Source organism: Heptranchias perlo, chromosome 3 (genome assembly GCF_035084215.1).
Source record: "Heptranchias perlo isolate sHepPer1 chromosome 3, sHepPer1.hap1, whole genome shotgun sequence".
Taxonomy (NCBI): Eukaryota; Metazoa; Chordata; class Chondrichthyes; order Hexanchiformes; family Hexanchidae; genus Heptranchias; species Heptranchias perlo.
The window spans coordinates 9560432-9576208 of record NC_090327.1 but is presented as its reverse complement, the minus strand read 5'-3'; the positions used below and the strand labels follow the sequence as shown (position 1 = coordinate 9576208).

At 43.8% G+C, this 15777-nt stretch overlaps 1 protein-coding gene across 3 annotated transcripts in view; it reads right to left on the bottom strand.

Annotated features, from left to right (window-relative positions):
* LOC137310136 (intermembrane lipid transfer protein VPS13B-like) overlaps positions 1 to 15777 on the bottom strand; it is an 875231-nt gene that overhangs the window by 691778 nt on the left and 167676 nt on the right. For all 3 annotated transcript variants that reach the window (XM_067978127.1, XM_067978114.1, XM_067978120.1), the window contains exons 11-12: positions 9544 to 9681; positions 1316 to 1403 (exon numbers count right to left, since the gene is read on the bottom strand). In XM_067978127.1, coding sequence (XP_067834228.1) covers positions 1316 to 1403; positions 9544 to 9681 — 226 coding nt within the window. The remainder of the gene's footprint in view (positions 1 to 1315; positions 1404 to 9543; positions 9682 to 15777) is intronic.

Below are 15777 nucleotides of genomic sequence, written 5' to 3'. Positions count from 1 at the left end.
GTGTGGAGGTGTTATAAATGACCTAGAGTCCCCAAGCTACAGAAAGGGGGGGGAAAAAAATCAAATCAATTGGCTAACATCATCATACCTGATTGCTAAAAGGTAATCGCCTGCTGAAAAAATGTGCACATGCAGCACTGAGGGAGAATAGGATGATGGTCACTGCAATACACAACCTGCTAACTTTCCTGAAACTGGCTCAATCTTGAAGGCAAGTTTTTAGGCAAGGTACCAGGGGGCTGTCAGCGTTCACTGAACCATACTTAGCATGTTGACATCTTCAGGAGAGAAGGCTGGGGTGGGGGGGGGTGGTGGGTGTGGAGAGAGAAGTAGGTTCCTCTCAAGAGCCCAGCAGTCCATCACTTGAAGGTGATGTATTGCGCTGGGTCAGACATTATGCAGCAGTATGCTAACTGTTTCATCTTTACAATAGCTTCATTTTATTAGCACATGGAAAATGTGTAACTTTTCTCTGTTCGTTGATTTTGTGTTACTGCATCTGAATATTTATATGGACTAACAAGTGTGCTGCTTTATTTGTAGTGAAATTTGTTGTTGAAGCACTATAAATATTATCATGCCTATATTACTTCTGGAATAGTTCCAAATTCAGCTGAGATCCATTTCCCAGTGGGTCTAGTGTAATTATGGAGTGCTTCCAATTTACCCAAAACAAAATAAAACAGCAGAACGTGCCTCAGTAAAAAAGCAAGACATTTCAGATGCAAGTACAATGGACTTAATTAAGACTGTGTAATTATTCCTTTCTTTGGGCTACCCAGGGCACAGTCAGTTACTAAGAGCCACCCTGTTGCATATAGTATAAGGAGAACAAACTCAAGTTATTTTCTTCATGGATATTGTCATGAAACTGCTCTTGGATCTAATAAATAATGTAACAAACTTTAGGACAATAGAAAAAGGACCAAGTCTAATGGATTACTCAGAACTGTATGGTTTAACTCTACAGAGGTGCATTTTATTATATCTGCAGAAGCATCGACCACTCAATTATTTACTGATACTTTTGTAGTTGAAGAAAGTACACATCAGGCAACCATTGATTATAGAAAACACTGACCATGTGACCTGACCGAAAGCCCAATTCAGAGTTGTGTAATTTAATCCATATTCAATTGTTCCATAATACTTATCCTGTACATATATTTTGAGGATATAATCTCATCAGACTATCCTGGTCAGACTGAGGTAAACGAGAGGGCAACAGGTCAAGGACCAGATGGCTATGAAGAAACTTTTGTTTGTGTAGTTCAAGGGGAGGGAAGCAAACATCAAAGAGAAAATAAAGCAATACCTTTGCCACTACTGCACTCCATTGTATACAGGTAATCCATGTAGAAGGCCCCAAAGCGCTGCACACCAGCTATCTCTGTGTATGTCTCCTGCCAACAAAGAAAGACAAATAAAACTTAAGTTCCAAAAGGATGGAATTCAGAGATTACAACACTATACGTGAATGCCTATTTGTATTTGCATAGTCTTTTACACAAAGGCTTATCAGGGAAACATAACAGAGGTTATCTAAAGCATTCTCCTATTCAAGTAATGTGACATAATGCAGGTTTTGCACAAGAGAGCTATGCCATTTGAGTCACTATCTGACCAGTTAATATCTAATTTTAGTTACTTATACAGCCAATAAAGTCACAGTAAATTTGTTTCCAAATGTACCTTCCAAAGTTGGTAACGGTAATACAATTTGTTGAAGCATGTCATTGGTTGTAAAATATATATTCAGGAATTAAAACGAATTCTAACAGTGTCTTGAAATTTACTCTAAAGTACCCACTTAAACATGCAAATACTTCACAAAAACATGAACAACACTTTTTATGGTTTGTGTGTTTTAGTTGGCAAAAATGTGCTTGCAGCATCCGAACAAAAACAATTTTTTCCTGCTCATTCATATTCATAGCCAATAGTTTGGAATAAAATTTATTCTCTCCTCTTCCTCTCTCGCCTGTACCTACCACAGACTATTGCCAGGTAAAATGCACACCCATCTCCTTTGAACTAGACAGTACAGTTTTGGGGGCAGACTGCCTGTTACTCAGCTCATTTTAAAACTATGCTTCAGAGGTTGGGGATAATTTCATTTTTAAAAAGCATTCACAAGCTTTCATGCACATACAGTCCAAAAAATACAAGTCAATCTAGCAGCAGAAAGTATTATAATGAATTGACTTAAACTTTAAGAACAAAGGAATGTACAAGAATTAAAGACTCCACTGCAGTCCATCTGGCTGGTCCTGAAGTTACAAAAATACCATACCATATCTCAGTTACTTCTTCTGTCAAAAAAAGTATCCAGCTGTCTCTAGAATTTGCTGACATGATCTGCCTCACTGTTTGCCTGGGCAATTTATTCCACATTTTCACCAATTTGAGCCAGTTCAATCTATCCTTCTTGCTTACCTCTCCCCTTCAGAGTTTGTCAATGCCCACCAGTTATACAGCTTGCATTTATGTCAAACAGCTTATTAGGTTTCAGTTTATCTAGACACTCTAGAATTTTGAACACTTTGTTAAGGCATCTCCTGAGCCTTCTTGTCTGCAGTGTAAGCATTCCCAGTTTCCACATTCTCTCCTTGTTGCTCAGGTGCCCAATCCTCTTTATCACACTGCCCTGGAACAGAAAGTCATGCATGCACACTATTTTTTTCGCTACACAATTTACATAATGAACCGACATTCTGGCATCAATTTTCGGATGGCCGAGCGGGTGTGTTCGTGGTGGGGGCTCCTAAAACTGGGGATTCCCGGAGTGGGTCCAGAGCCCGGCTCCAACCCGCCCACTTCCGGGTTCCGCAATGACGCGAATCGGTGCGCACGCAGCCCCTGCATGCGGGACTCCCACCGGCAATCAAAGCCGGCGGGATCCCACCTAAGATCATTATCTGGGTACTTGAGGTCATTTACAGACCTCATTAGTTGGAGATTTTAGGAGGATTTGAATTTTGGACGACCCAGAGCGTGTTTCCCATGCTGAGGGAAACACTCCCTGTTTAAACAGACGTGTTGCAGCCAGCAGCCAGTGGCAGCTGCAAAGGTCCATTGAACAGGTGCGGGGTAAACCCTCATTCATTGCAGCAGGGCACTCTGTCATCTCAGATGAAGTTTTGCCTGCCACACCGTTGTCTCCACACTCCAAACTATTAAATCATACCCTAAACTCTGCTGTCCAAACACATTTACCTACTTTGTGGACCCCCTCACACTCACACCGTCAGGATGGGGGGGGGGTTCCATTGCTGCATTCATCACTCCATCGGAGGATGAGCAACATCACCAGCCTCGGCAGGCACGCCGGCCACCTCCGTCTCGTGGAGCTAAACACAGTGCTGCGCAACGGGCACCTGCACAAAGTAGTCGTGCAACTACACATACACCCACTCTGCAGTGACACAATGGGTGGCATCAGGAGTGTTCATGGAGAACCTCATGAAAGGCATTATTGCACAAGCCAGTCAAGAATGGCCAAGACGTGGCAGTAGTGTTGACAATATAATATGTAATGTGAGTTGATCAGAAATCAAACACCCTTGTGCATCCCCTTCATGCTCACGACACGTTTGCCTTACGTTTCCTACTACACATACGTGATGCATGCCCAATGGCTGCAGCACAGGTAGTGGCAGGTTGGTGAGGCTGACCATGAAAGAGATGCACCAGAGGGTGAGTATGAGACAGAGCCATGAGATTGTATGAGGATTGGGTTGAGTGGTAGTGGCGGGATGAGTACTGGCGAGGTGAGTAAGTGCAGGTAAGATGAGGATGAGCTTTGAGTAGGTGTGAGGGGTGATGTGACAGAGTAGTGTTGGCAGTGCAGAAGGAGATGTGGGGTGGGGGCAGTGATGTGACAGATGGAGTATAGAGGAATAAATAAGTGTACTCACTTCAGCTGACCTACTTAGGTCACTGAAGAGCCTCCTGCACTGTATGCAGGTGCGTGATATGTTGGTGGTGCAGGTGACTTCCTCTGCCACCTCGAGGCAGGCCTTCGTGGTGGCAAAGGCAGGCCACTTCCTCCCGTCCGTCGGGGAGAAGATCTCTGTCCACCCCCTCCTCCTCACCCCATCCAGTAGGACCTGGAGTGAGGCATCATTAAACCTGGGAGCAGCCTTCCCCCTGGGCTGCTCCATGCTGTAATTTTGGCTCCTTTCTGCAGCATCAGTCAGTGGAGGACTGCCCCTTTAAATAGGGCTCCTCCAGCTGACAGCCTATGATGCGGGTGCACAGTCCGTCTGCTGCGCAGCTTTCCAGCGCGAAACCTGGAAGCAAAGGTAAGTGGCTTCAATTTACTTACAATCGCTTGGGGAACCCACCGATTTTACTGGGCGGGTTACCCACGCGCCCAGTCGACCCCCCGCTGGCAACCCGCCTCCCTCCCAATATCAGGCCCTCTGTCTTCAAGCCCCACCCTGTTCCATTTTGGACTCGGCAAAAGTTGATCACCCAAGGTAGAGCTGGTGGTGACTTTTCTTCCAGTTTCTCCTCCCAGTTTGGTTGGGGGGGGGGGGGCGGGGTGAGGGGGGTGCATCTGGGTCCCGATATTTACGGGGAGGAGGGAGGAGGGCAGGAGCCAGAAATCTCGGGTAGGCGGAGGTCCTGCCGAATTTAACGTCTGAACCGCATTAACATTTTTTTTTAAAACTCCATTTCATGCCTGGCAGCTGGCCAGATTGATCGGGAAAGATGGCCGATTGGTGATAAAGGGGTCGGACTGGCATTGGGGAGAGGTGGGCTGGGAGAGATCGCGGGGCAGAAGTGGGGGGGGGGGGGGGGGGGGGGGGAGGTTTCGACCGGCGATCGGGAGAGAGGGCCGTCAGGCTTGAGATCGCAGGTTTGGGGGGGGTGGGTGTGGGGAGAGGCCGCCAATCGCGGCAGAAGATTTCCTTGAGGGGCCAGGGGAACACTTACCTGCTGGATCCAGCTGCTTCCGTCTCTCTTTAGCTGCCGGGTTTCCCCAGCCCTGGGAAATCCGGCCCACTGCCGTTAAAACTTAAAACTCTCCCACCCGTTGTTGGAGGGAAGGGTTTGAAATTCCACCCCCCCCCCCATCCCACCCCCCCGGCTCTCTGTTGAGTATCGCCACCATGACATGGCAGAGATTAGTAACTCACATTCTGATGAATCAAGGGCACAAATCCATGCCCCACCACTCAACAGATAAGCTGGTTGTCCTGAGCTTAACAAATTTTCCAACACAAGTTTTTAATTCTTCTTAACCGAGCACTGAAGGAAAAAATAATCAGATTACTTTGCTAAGCTCTAGATAGCATGCTTTTTGTTTATAAAGTTGAATTTTCCCATTGTATTTGCCACTATAATATTTACTGTAAAGTTAAATTTTCAGATGGTTCCACATGGGAGACTTCTGATTGAAGTATCAGGCAGGTCAGTTATCAGAGCCCCGTTGTTCGTCTACAGAAACTGGATGCAGAAATGAAATGTAAGCCGGTTAAATTTGAAGGCAGCATCAAAGTAGATGTTGAAGTCAGTAATTTGCAGAAGGACTCAGATCAGTTATGCAAATTGGGCAAACAAGTGGCAAATGAAACTTAGATACCAGCAATTGCACATTGGATGGAAAAATGTGCAACATAAGCATACAGTGAATGGATCAGAAGTCGCAAACAGAGACTAATGCTGCCGTGGTACTGCTATACTGGTCTGACACTGGTACTGCACAAATTTAGATCACAGCAAGTAGCACCAGTTATGCTGCACATTACACTGTGACTGCCAGGAGAAAGTTCTGTGAATCTGTGTTTACGTGCCCACATGGAGCTCCACTCCCAGCAGGTGATTTATTTTTGACAGCATGGGCAGCAGTATCCATTTTCTTTCCAAAACATTAAAAAAAATCTGCAGTAAGTCTATTAAGTATCAAGGAGATCTAACTGACCGCCTGAACATTTGTGGAACACAACCTGAAATTGGACTGGAATCATACTTCAAGCCAAGTGGTGTGAAGCCAAATTATTCAGTGCAAGCACAGCATTGCACGCATGTGCAGTTTGAGAAAGTTTAAGTTTATAAAGGATGAATGGCAAAGATGTTAAAGGAGTACTTTGCCTCTGTTTTCACAGAAGGGTGTGACAGTAGAAATGAAAGGGTGCAAGAGGAGGCGGTGGAGCTATTAGATAGGATGACTATAGGCAAGGAAAAATTGGTGGGAACTCTAAGTGAAAAGGCACGAGTCCTTAATTGCATGCATTATGGAATGCTGAGGAAAGTCAGATAGGAAATGGCAAGAAGAAAGGTTAAGAGTAGATCCGATACAGGTGTTAAAAATTAGTTTTGATAAAGCAATTCAGTGAAAACTATTTCCACTGGGTGAGGTGGTAACTGGAGGGTAAAAAAATGCTTATTTAAATTTTTTTAAGTATGTTTTCAATTCTGGAGTCATTCTAGAACTGAAACTTCAGCATTGAGACTGGAATCATTTTAGAGTGACTGGATAAGGTATTTAAAGATTCACCATAAAATTCAGTTCTTTGGCCACATCAGAAATATTTTAAAAAAATCAGAACTACAGGTCAACCAAAGGTATAACATACACACTGAATGTTTTGGTACAATGAAAGCAATGTACACTACAATAACAAAACTGAAATTTTCGAGTATATGTCAAGCTCCGTGCTGGTATTTTATCTTTTAAAATAAGAGGTTCATTGTGGTCTTCCCTGAAAAATTCATCCACACTTGTATTTCACATATTCACGTGCCAGGTGTGTCATTAAAACAATAAACGCTGGAAACACTCAGCAGGTCAGGCAGCATCTGTGCAGAGAGGAAGGTAGGGTTAACATTTCAGGTCGATGACCTTGCACCCAATTCTAACGAAAAGGTCATCGACCTGAAACGTGAACTCTGTTTCTCTCTCCACAGATGCTGCCTCACCTGCTGAGTGTTTTCCAGAATTTTCTGTTTTAATTTCAGATTTCCAACATCTGCAGTATTTTGCTTTTTGCCAGATGTGTCAGTTTGCCTTCGTCAGTTAACATAAGATGAGGACTCTTTTGAGACTAAAATATTGCTAACGCTGCATCCATATCCTGGAACAGAATGTACAATTATTTTACCCGCATTCCTGCATTTTGAATCCAGATAAAGTACCCAATTTCCAGGCTTTTATTCAAAGGAATATGGCCAGTATCCACAACAATGGAAACACGGGCACAGTTCCAATGACAGACACAGTCCCAGCTCCAGAATAAGTTTCAATTTTGAAAATAAGAAAGAAATAGCATTTTTAAAAACAGTTCAAATGGTGAACATAAAAGAAACTAAGAATGGTACAAACAATAGAGGAATGGGAGAGTTAGGCTGAGCAGAAGCATTTTTTTCAAAAACGTCTGATTTTTTTTTAATGCATGTTATAGTATTATCCTAAAGTAATTGATGTATTTCTGGCACCTCAGTAGTATAATTATTACGGTAATATTAGTGAATTTTCAGCCCCTGTGTATAAGCTGAAAACGTAATAAAAGTTTGGCGAAGGATACAAATTCCCTGGAGCTCTCATGAGTCCATAAGATTAACAGATTACAACAACACTTAAGGTATGAAAGGCATCAAGGGATATGGGGATGGTGCAGGAAAATGGCATAGAGGTAGAAGATCAGCCATGATCTTGTTGAATGGTGGAGCAGGCTCGAGGGGCCGGATGGCCTACGCCTGCACCTATTTCTTATGTTCTAACCTGCAGGTGAAATGGTGCAAATTTGGGGGGGAAAGTGGACAGACACAATGTGCTGAATGGCCTCCTTCTATGCTGTATGATTCTATGATATTTGTTAATTTATAATATTGCTGGGATGTATTCTGTGTTTCATCGGAGAGTGTAAACCACATATGCACTGAACTCCCCCTCCATACTCAATAAATGCATTATACACAGTATGTATCATAGTAGGTACAGCACAGGAGGAGGCCCATTCGGCCCATCGTGCCTGTGCCGGCTCTTTGAAAGAGCTATCCATTTAGTCCCATTCCCCTGCTCTTTGCCCATAGCTCTAAAAATGTTTTCCCTTCACGTATTTATTCAATTCCCTTTTGAAAGTTACTACTGAATCTGCTTCCACCACCCTTTCAGGCAGTGTATTCCAGATCATAACAACTCGCTGCGTAAAAAAATGTTTCCTCATGTCGCCTCTGGCTCTTTTGGCGATCACCTTAAATCTGTGTCCTCTGGTTACCGACCCTTCTGCCACTGGAAACAGTTTCTCCTTATTTACTCTGTTCAAACCCTTCATGATTTTGAACACCTCTATCAAATCTTCCCTTAACCTTCTCTGTTCTAAGGAGAACCACCCCAGCTTCTCCAGTTTCTCCACATAACAGAAGTCCCTCATCCCTGGAACCATTCTGGTAAATCTCTTCTGCACCCTCTCTAAGGCCTTGACATCCTTCCCAAAGTGCGGTGCCCAGAATTGAACACAATATTCCAGCTGAGGCCTAACCAGTGTTTTAAAGAAGGTTTAGCAAAGGAGTAGTATATATAAAAAGTTATATGAACCAAAACCTACTATTAGTTTTCATACTAATAAACTAGCTGTGTAGTCTAACTCGGTAAAAGTCTCTTTCTAATTGTTTAAATCTGTTATGTCACAGTTTTTGTTTTTAATTAGAAAATGTGAGTATTTTCTAAGTAAAGGACATGTCTTTAAAACACATTGTAAGCCACTTATAACAGACCAGTTTTTTTTCTTATGAGTAGCTGTCTGAGACAGATCAGCCATGATCTAATTGAATGACAGAACAGGCTCGAGGGGCTGAATGGCCTACTCCTGTTCCTATGTATTCTTTCACAGATTTGTCCCTCACATCAATGTCAGAATCATCTGTGCATCAACTCTAGTTTGGTGCAGTTACCCTACAGCCAGCATGTGTTGCTCTAAGTTGCATGTTTATGTGACACTGCCAGCGCACCATGACTGGTGTTCCTTATGTTCACACTGTAGCATGGCTGTGCGCTCCTGACACACTATAGTTAGTTTCTGCCCCCAAAATCTCGAAGAATCTTGAACAAATTCTTGAATACCAAACCAAATGCTTACAACAGATGCTAACTGCCTGATTTAATTGGCATTAGCAACCATTGTAAGCAATGGATTTTCTGTTTAACTCTTAAGGTTTGGTTTGGGATTTGAGATGTTATCAGTTGCACCAATATGCACACCCAACGTAAATTAAGCCAACAGTATTTGTTACTTATCTAGGCATCCTTGGCATTTTTCCATTAGCATTATAGACTGAGGAACATTATCATCAAGCCTAGATCAAGTTGGTAAATCAAATTAAATCTGAATTAACACAGTCAGAATCAAGTGACTTCATTGCTTGCCTTCACTGTTTCCCCAGTAGATTAGTGCAAGGAAGTAATTTCACCAACCTTATTGTGTAACTTCAAAAAGTTTACAAAATCTTATAAATATTCCACGATATATTTTTAAAATAGAACCTTGGGAAAATAAATTCTCCCAGTGTACTAATTAGTTTTAGTAATGACCTGACCTTGTGTTGGGCAGCATCCAAAATAAACTCTGCCCTGACACCATTATTTTCTGGACTTCGGTAATCGAACAGGGAATTGGTGAGGTATGTTAATCCTTTGCTGTTCAGACTTTCACCGCAACTGAAGAAACACGCTTCCTTTAAAAAAAGTGATACAATCGTTAGGTTTTAGTTTAAAACGGTACTCAAATCATTTTCTGTGCACGTATCTACTAAGTACATAAGTAGAAGAGTCCAATTTAATTAATTACTTAAAAAAATCTTTTAATTTTAACAGTTTTAACTTTAGGCCTCCATTCACCAAAAAGCCACGCTATAAATATGACCCAACTGATAGAAGCCATTTTGCAACTGAAGTAAAGTTTGTGTCAAGTATCAATGAGGATGAAGTTAAATCAATACTGTACAATAACAACAACTTGCATTTATATAGCCCCTTTAACGTAGTACAACGTCCTAAGGCATGTCACAGGAGCATTAGCAAACAAACTTTGACACCGAGCTGCATAAGATATTAGGACAGGTGACCAAAAGCTTGGTCAAGGAGGTAGGTTATAAGGAGCGTCTTAAAGCTGAAGAGAGAGGTAGAGAAGTGGAGACGTTTAGTGAGGGAATTCCAGAGCTTAGGGCCTAGGTAGCTGAAGGCACGGCCACCAATGATGAAATTCAGGGATGCACAAGAGGCCAGAATTGGAGGAGTGCAGCGATCTCGGAGGGTTGTAGGGCTGGAGGACGTTACAGAGATAGGGAGGCCATAGAGGGATTTGGAAACAAGGATGGGAATTTTTAAAATTATACACATAATTAAGATATTGCACTAAAAAAATGATTGGTACTTCATTGCTAGCAAACACAAGTTCTTTAGAAATCCAATCCCATGACGTGTGGAAACTCATCACCATGTTCATGTATCTCCCAATCAAGCTGCTGAGAAATATACTCAGGTAAAGTTTTCTTTTGCCCAAAACGGAATGCACACACTCTCCCCCTAAGGTCACACCTCAATAGCTAAAGGCCAAAGATCTTAGGTGCAGGTTGGAAGAGCTAAGGCATCGACATCCCCAAATGTGTACTGATGGAGTTTAACCAGCGAAAACCATGCATCCTACCAGCATAAAGTACCGGCAAGCGTCCTACAGTAAGAATCACCCCAACCATGAAGGTGTTAGTTTACAGCATTATCTGGATCAGAATGGTTAGAATCTCAGCCCCCAACAACAGACCTACTCCTCTGATTCAATTAGTGAACCAGGCTGGCTGGTCAATCACCAATTGTGCCCTGACTTTTTTGGACCTGCCTGGTTCAGGAGTAAGATCACCTAGTCTGCCCAAAAGAACTGACTTAGTTCCGAACTTTGCAAACACCTTGATTACAAAAGAGTCCCAACTTACCTCTACCACCCCACTCCCCAACAAGGTTAGACAAACATATTAAAAGCAAATGTTACTGTCAGACTGGGAAGATTGTGAGAGGGAGTATTGTCAATGGCTCGCGTCTCACATTTTTAATCAATTTCTAACATTACAGAATAAGCCTTAATTGAAGAGCATTCCTTGACTTCAGAGGAACCAATCCTTCAGGGAAGCTCTCAGCCAGCAAACTGTGTTTGCTTATTTCAGGTTCAATAATGCACTGCTTATGCTGAGAACTGGAGTCACGAGCTTATCACCTGCTGGTTTATGAAATGGCTCCATTTATAACTCAAGTGATCTCATGAACCAGGGGACACAAAAATATGCAGGGCCTCCAGCATCCAGAGTGCCTCCTTCTCTCCTCCCAACCCTAAATAAGACCACTTGCACTAGTCCTGACCTCACTGTAAAATAAAATAAAAATTAAAGGTAAGGTTTGTTTTTTTTTAAATCAGTGAAAGCGCTTTTGTTGGCTTTGAGACTTAATCTTTCACTTTATTGCACCTAAAGGATAACCAGCAAAACAGTTAAAAAGGGAGAAACAAACTGTGTAAAAGGACAAGGCACTGGAAATTCAGAAGTGAGGCCCACCTGCCCATTTAAACTGGTTACCAATTGTTCTGGTTTGAAGCCATCTCTTCTGGTAGGTTTCACCAAGTCAGAACTGAATTAAAAAATGACGAATTCAGGTCATTAATAGTGGAAAAAAGGATCAAATTTTTTAGCAGATTTCATTCATGTTTATTAAAAAAAAACTTAGTATTAAATCTCCTAAACTCTTCAAGCAAGTGCTTTTCCTGCAATGAAAGTAATCGACTAGCCAAGAATGCTGTGGGATACACAAGGTGGGGAGGGGGGTAAGTACTTTTCAGTGAAAGTACTGTCCCTTTACCCTCAGTATTAATGTTTTTTTGCCATTCGAAAACTTGAGCTATCTAAATATTAAATTAACTCAACAGCATTTTAAAAAAGACAATGGTTTTATAGTCTGTGGATCTATGAATAAAACTAAGTAAAGGGCATGTTGTTATTTAATATCCAGCTATACCTAGTTAAATTTAGAGCCAAACCTTCAATTTCCTGCTGGAGACATATAACTGAATAGCAAACAGATTCCCCGAAGAAGCCTCCTTCCAAAATTGGCCTCAGTATTTTGCACTTCTCTGCACTGAATTATTTGCAAAATATAAACTATTGACTGGCAAAGTTAGCCACAATGAGTCAAAAGGTACTGCAGAAAGAAGGAAAAATATAACTTCCCTTATGAAGAGAAGTTACAAACTGGATTCTCCATAACACAACACCAGGTGGCTCAGGATAGTCAGCAAAACATTTATAAATCAGGAAGAACATCGGTTTAATTTTCTGTATTTTTCAGTTAATAGCTTCTGACTGCCACAAAACTCAAGAACGCCCTTGAACTTTCTCCGAAACATCTTTAAACGAGATAAGAATCTAGCTTGATGAAAATAAAATCCCTATTAGCACATTTATTATAAAAATGTATGCCCACCCACAAAATTCTACCATCACATCACGCGCTATCAGGTTTTGCTCCCTTCTGCGAAAACCACTCACAGTTCCAGGATTATCCTGGAAGGAAAGATAACATCTGGCTTCTTTTCTCCACCGCCAATTGTCTCCTTTAACCCCTTTCTCCTTTACCCCACACCCTCACCTCCAAAAAGTGCCAATAGCTCCTGGACTTCTCTGTCACTAAGATTGAGACCATCCATCCAGCTGCCTCTGTCGCATCCGTCCTTCCCTTGCCCATCAAGCCAAACTTCCTCCAAAGTTCTCCCCCACCCTAGCTCTGAAGCCGCATCTTTCTTTATCTTCTCTCCCATCTCCTCCCATGCACTCTGTGAGCTCATTCTGTCAATGAGGCCCATCTCCTGCTCTCTTGACCCCATTCCCACGAAATTGCTGACCACCAAACTTCCGTTCCTGGTCCCCATATCAGCTGACACTAAGTTGTTCCCTCTCCTCAGGTACAATCCACCTCTCTTTCAAAACCACTGTCATCACCCCACTCCGCAAAAAAAACCACCCTTGACCCTCTGTGCATGCAAACCACCCCATCTCCAACCTCCCTTTCCTTTCCAAAATTCTTGAACATGATGTTGCCTTCCAAATCCGTGCCCATCTTTCCCGCAACTCCGTGTTTGAATCTCTCCAATCAAGTGTCCGCCCCTGCCAGAGTAGTGAAATGGCCCTAATCAAAGTCACAAATGACATCCTGTGTGACTATGACCGTGGTGCACGAGTCATCCTCGTCCTTTTTGACCATGCTGCAGCCTTTGACACAGTCGACCACAGCAAACCCCTCCAATGCCCCACCTCCGTTTTACAGCTGAGTGGGACTGCCCTCTCTTGATTCCACTCTTACCTATCCAACAGTTCTCCAGCACTGGCTTCTCTTACCACCCCACACCATTACCTCTGTAGTCCCCGAAGGACCTATCCTTGACCCCATCTTCTTCCTCATCTACATGTGGCCCCTCAGTGACATCATCTGAAGACTTGGCATCAGATTCCAGATGTACATTGACGACAACCAGATTTACCTCACCACCTCTCTCAACCCATGCACTGCCTCTGTGTTGTTAGACAACTTGTTCCACATCCAGTCTTGGATGATCCGCAATTTCCTCCAGTTCAACAGTGGGAAGACCAAAGCCATTGTCTTCAGCCCTGCCACAAGCTTTGTAGCCCTCTCACCTCTCCTTCAAAATCCTCGTTCTCTACCGTCCACCCAAGTACCACGCCAAATTTCTCACCGAGATATCTTCACTGCTTTCTTCCCTCAGCCTCTGCACTGAGCGACTTCTCAACCTCGGTGATTTCAACTTCCATCTCAACTCATCATGCTCTCTTATCTCTGAGTTCACTGCCCTCCTATCCTCCTTTAATCTCTCCCTCCATATAAACTCCCCGACCCATATTCACAGCCACCCCCTCGACCTTGCCATCTCACGTGGTCTCTCTACTCCCATCGTGTCAATCATGGATAAGGCCATCTCTGATGACTTCCTTGTATCCCTCTCCACTCACATCCCCTTTCCCCCTCCCAACCCCACTTCTTACTGTGTCCACCCCTGGAAAAAACTCTCCCCAAATCACTTACAACTGCACTTTCAAATTCCCAACTGTCTGTTCACGGTTTACTTGGCCCTCCATTGACCATGACATTTCTGCAGCTACTGATTTGCTCAATCAAACTCTCACCTCCACCTTTGATGCCCTTGTACCTATTAAAACCATTACTCTCTCTCACCCTGGTCGGGCCCCCGGTTCGGCCCTCATCTCCGCTCTCTAAGTTTAAGGAACGCAGACTTGAACGTTTATGGCAGACAACTGGTCTGGACCACTTAAGCACAATTGGGTCCTGCTCTTCTCTGCCAAAACTGCTCACTATTCCAGCATTATTCTGGAATGCAAAGATAACCCTAGCTTCTCTTCACCACGACAAACGATCTTCTTAAACCCCTCCTCCAAGTGCAAGGAGCTCATGGACTACTTTGTCACGAAGATTGAGACCACCTGTTCAGCTGCCTCTGCCACTTTCCTCCCTTCCCCAATCCCACCAAGCCAAACTTCCCCTATGGATCCCCCGTGCCCTAGCTCTGAACTCACATCTTTCTCTTTCGTCTCTCCAACTCCCCTCATGCCCTCTCTGAGCTCATCTTAACCATGAGACCCACCTCCTACTCCCTCGGCCCTATTCCCAACGAACTGCTGAGCATCCAACTTCCCTTCCAGGCCCCCATGTTAGCTGATATTGTTAACAGTTCCCTCTCCTCAGATACTGTCCCCCTCCCCTTCAAATCTGCCGTCATTACCCCCTCCTCAAAAAACCCTCACTTGATCCATCTGTCCTTGAAAACTACCGCCCCATCCCCAACCTCCCTTTCCTCTCCAAAGTCCTTGAATGTGTTGTCGCCTCCCAAATCCATGCCCACTTTTCCCGCAACTCCATGCTTGAATCCCTCCAATCAGTTTTCCGTCTCTGCCACAGCAATGAAACAGCCCTTATCAACGTCACAAACGGCATCCTATGTGACTGTGACTATGGCAAACTATCCCTCATCCTTTTCGACCTGTCTGCAGCCTTTGACATGGTTGACCACACCATCCTCCTCTAACGCCTCTCCTCCGCCGTGGGACAGCGCTCGCCTGGTTCCATTCTTCTCTGTCCACTCGTAGCCACAGAATCACCTACAATGGCTTCTCTTCCCTCTCCCACACTGTTACCTCTGGAATCCCCCAAGGATCTATCCTTGATCCCCTCATATTTCTCATCGACAAGCTGCCTCTCAGTGACATCATCCGAAAACACATCATCAGGTTCCAGATGTACACTGACACGATGACATTAAGCTCTACCTCACCGCCAACTCCCTCGACCACTCTTCTGTCTCTGATTTGTTCCACTGCTTGTCAGACACTGGATGAGCAAAAATTTCCTCCAACTAAATATTGGGAAGACGGAAGCAATCGTCTTCGGACCTCGCCACAAACTCCATTCTCTCTCCCTGGCCACTATCTGAGACTGAACCAGACCATTCGCAACCTTGGCATCCTATTTGACCGTGAGATGAGCTTTCGACCACATATCTGCTCCATCACCAAGAACGCCGGCTTCCATCTCTGTAACATCGCCCCTCTCCGCCCCCGCCTCAACTCATCTGCTGCTGAAACTCTCATCCATGTCTTTGTTACCTCTAAACTTGACTATTTCAATGCTCTCCTGGTCGGCGTCCCGTCTTCCACCCTCCATTAACTTGAGATCATCCAAAAGGACCAAGAGATTAATTAAGA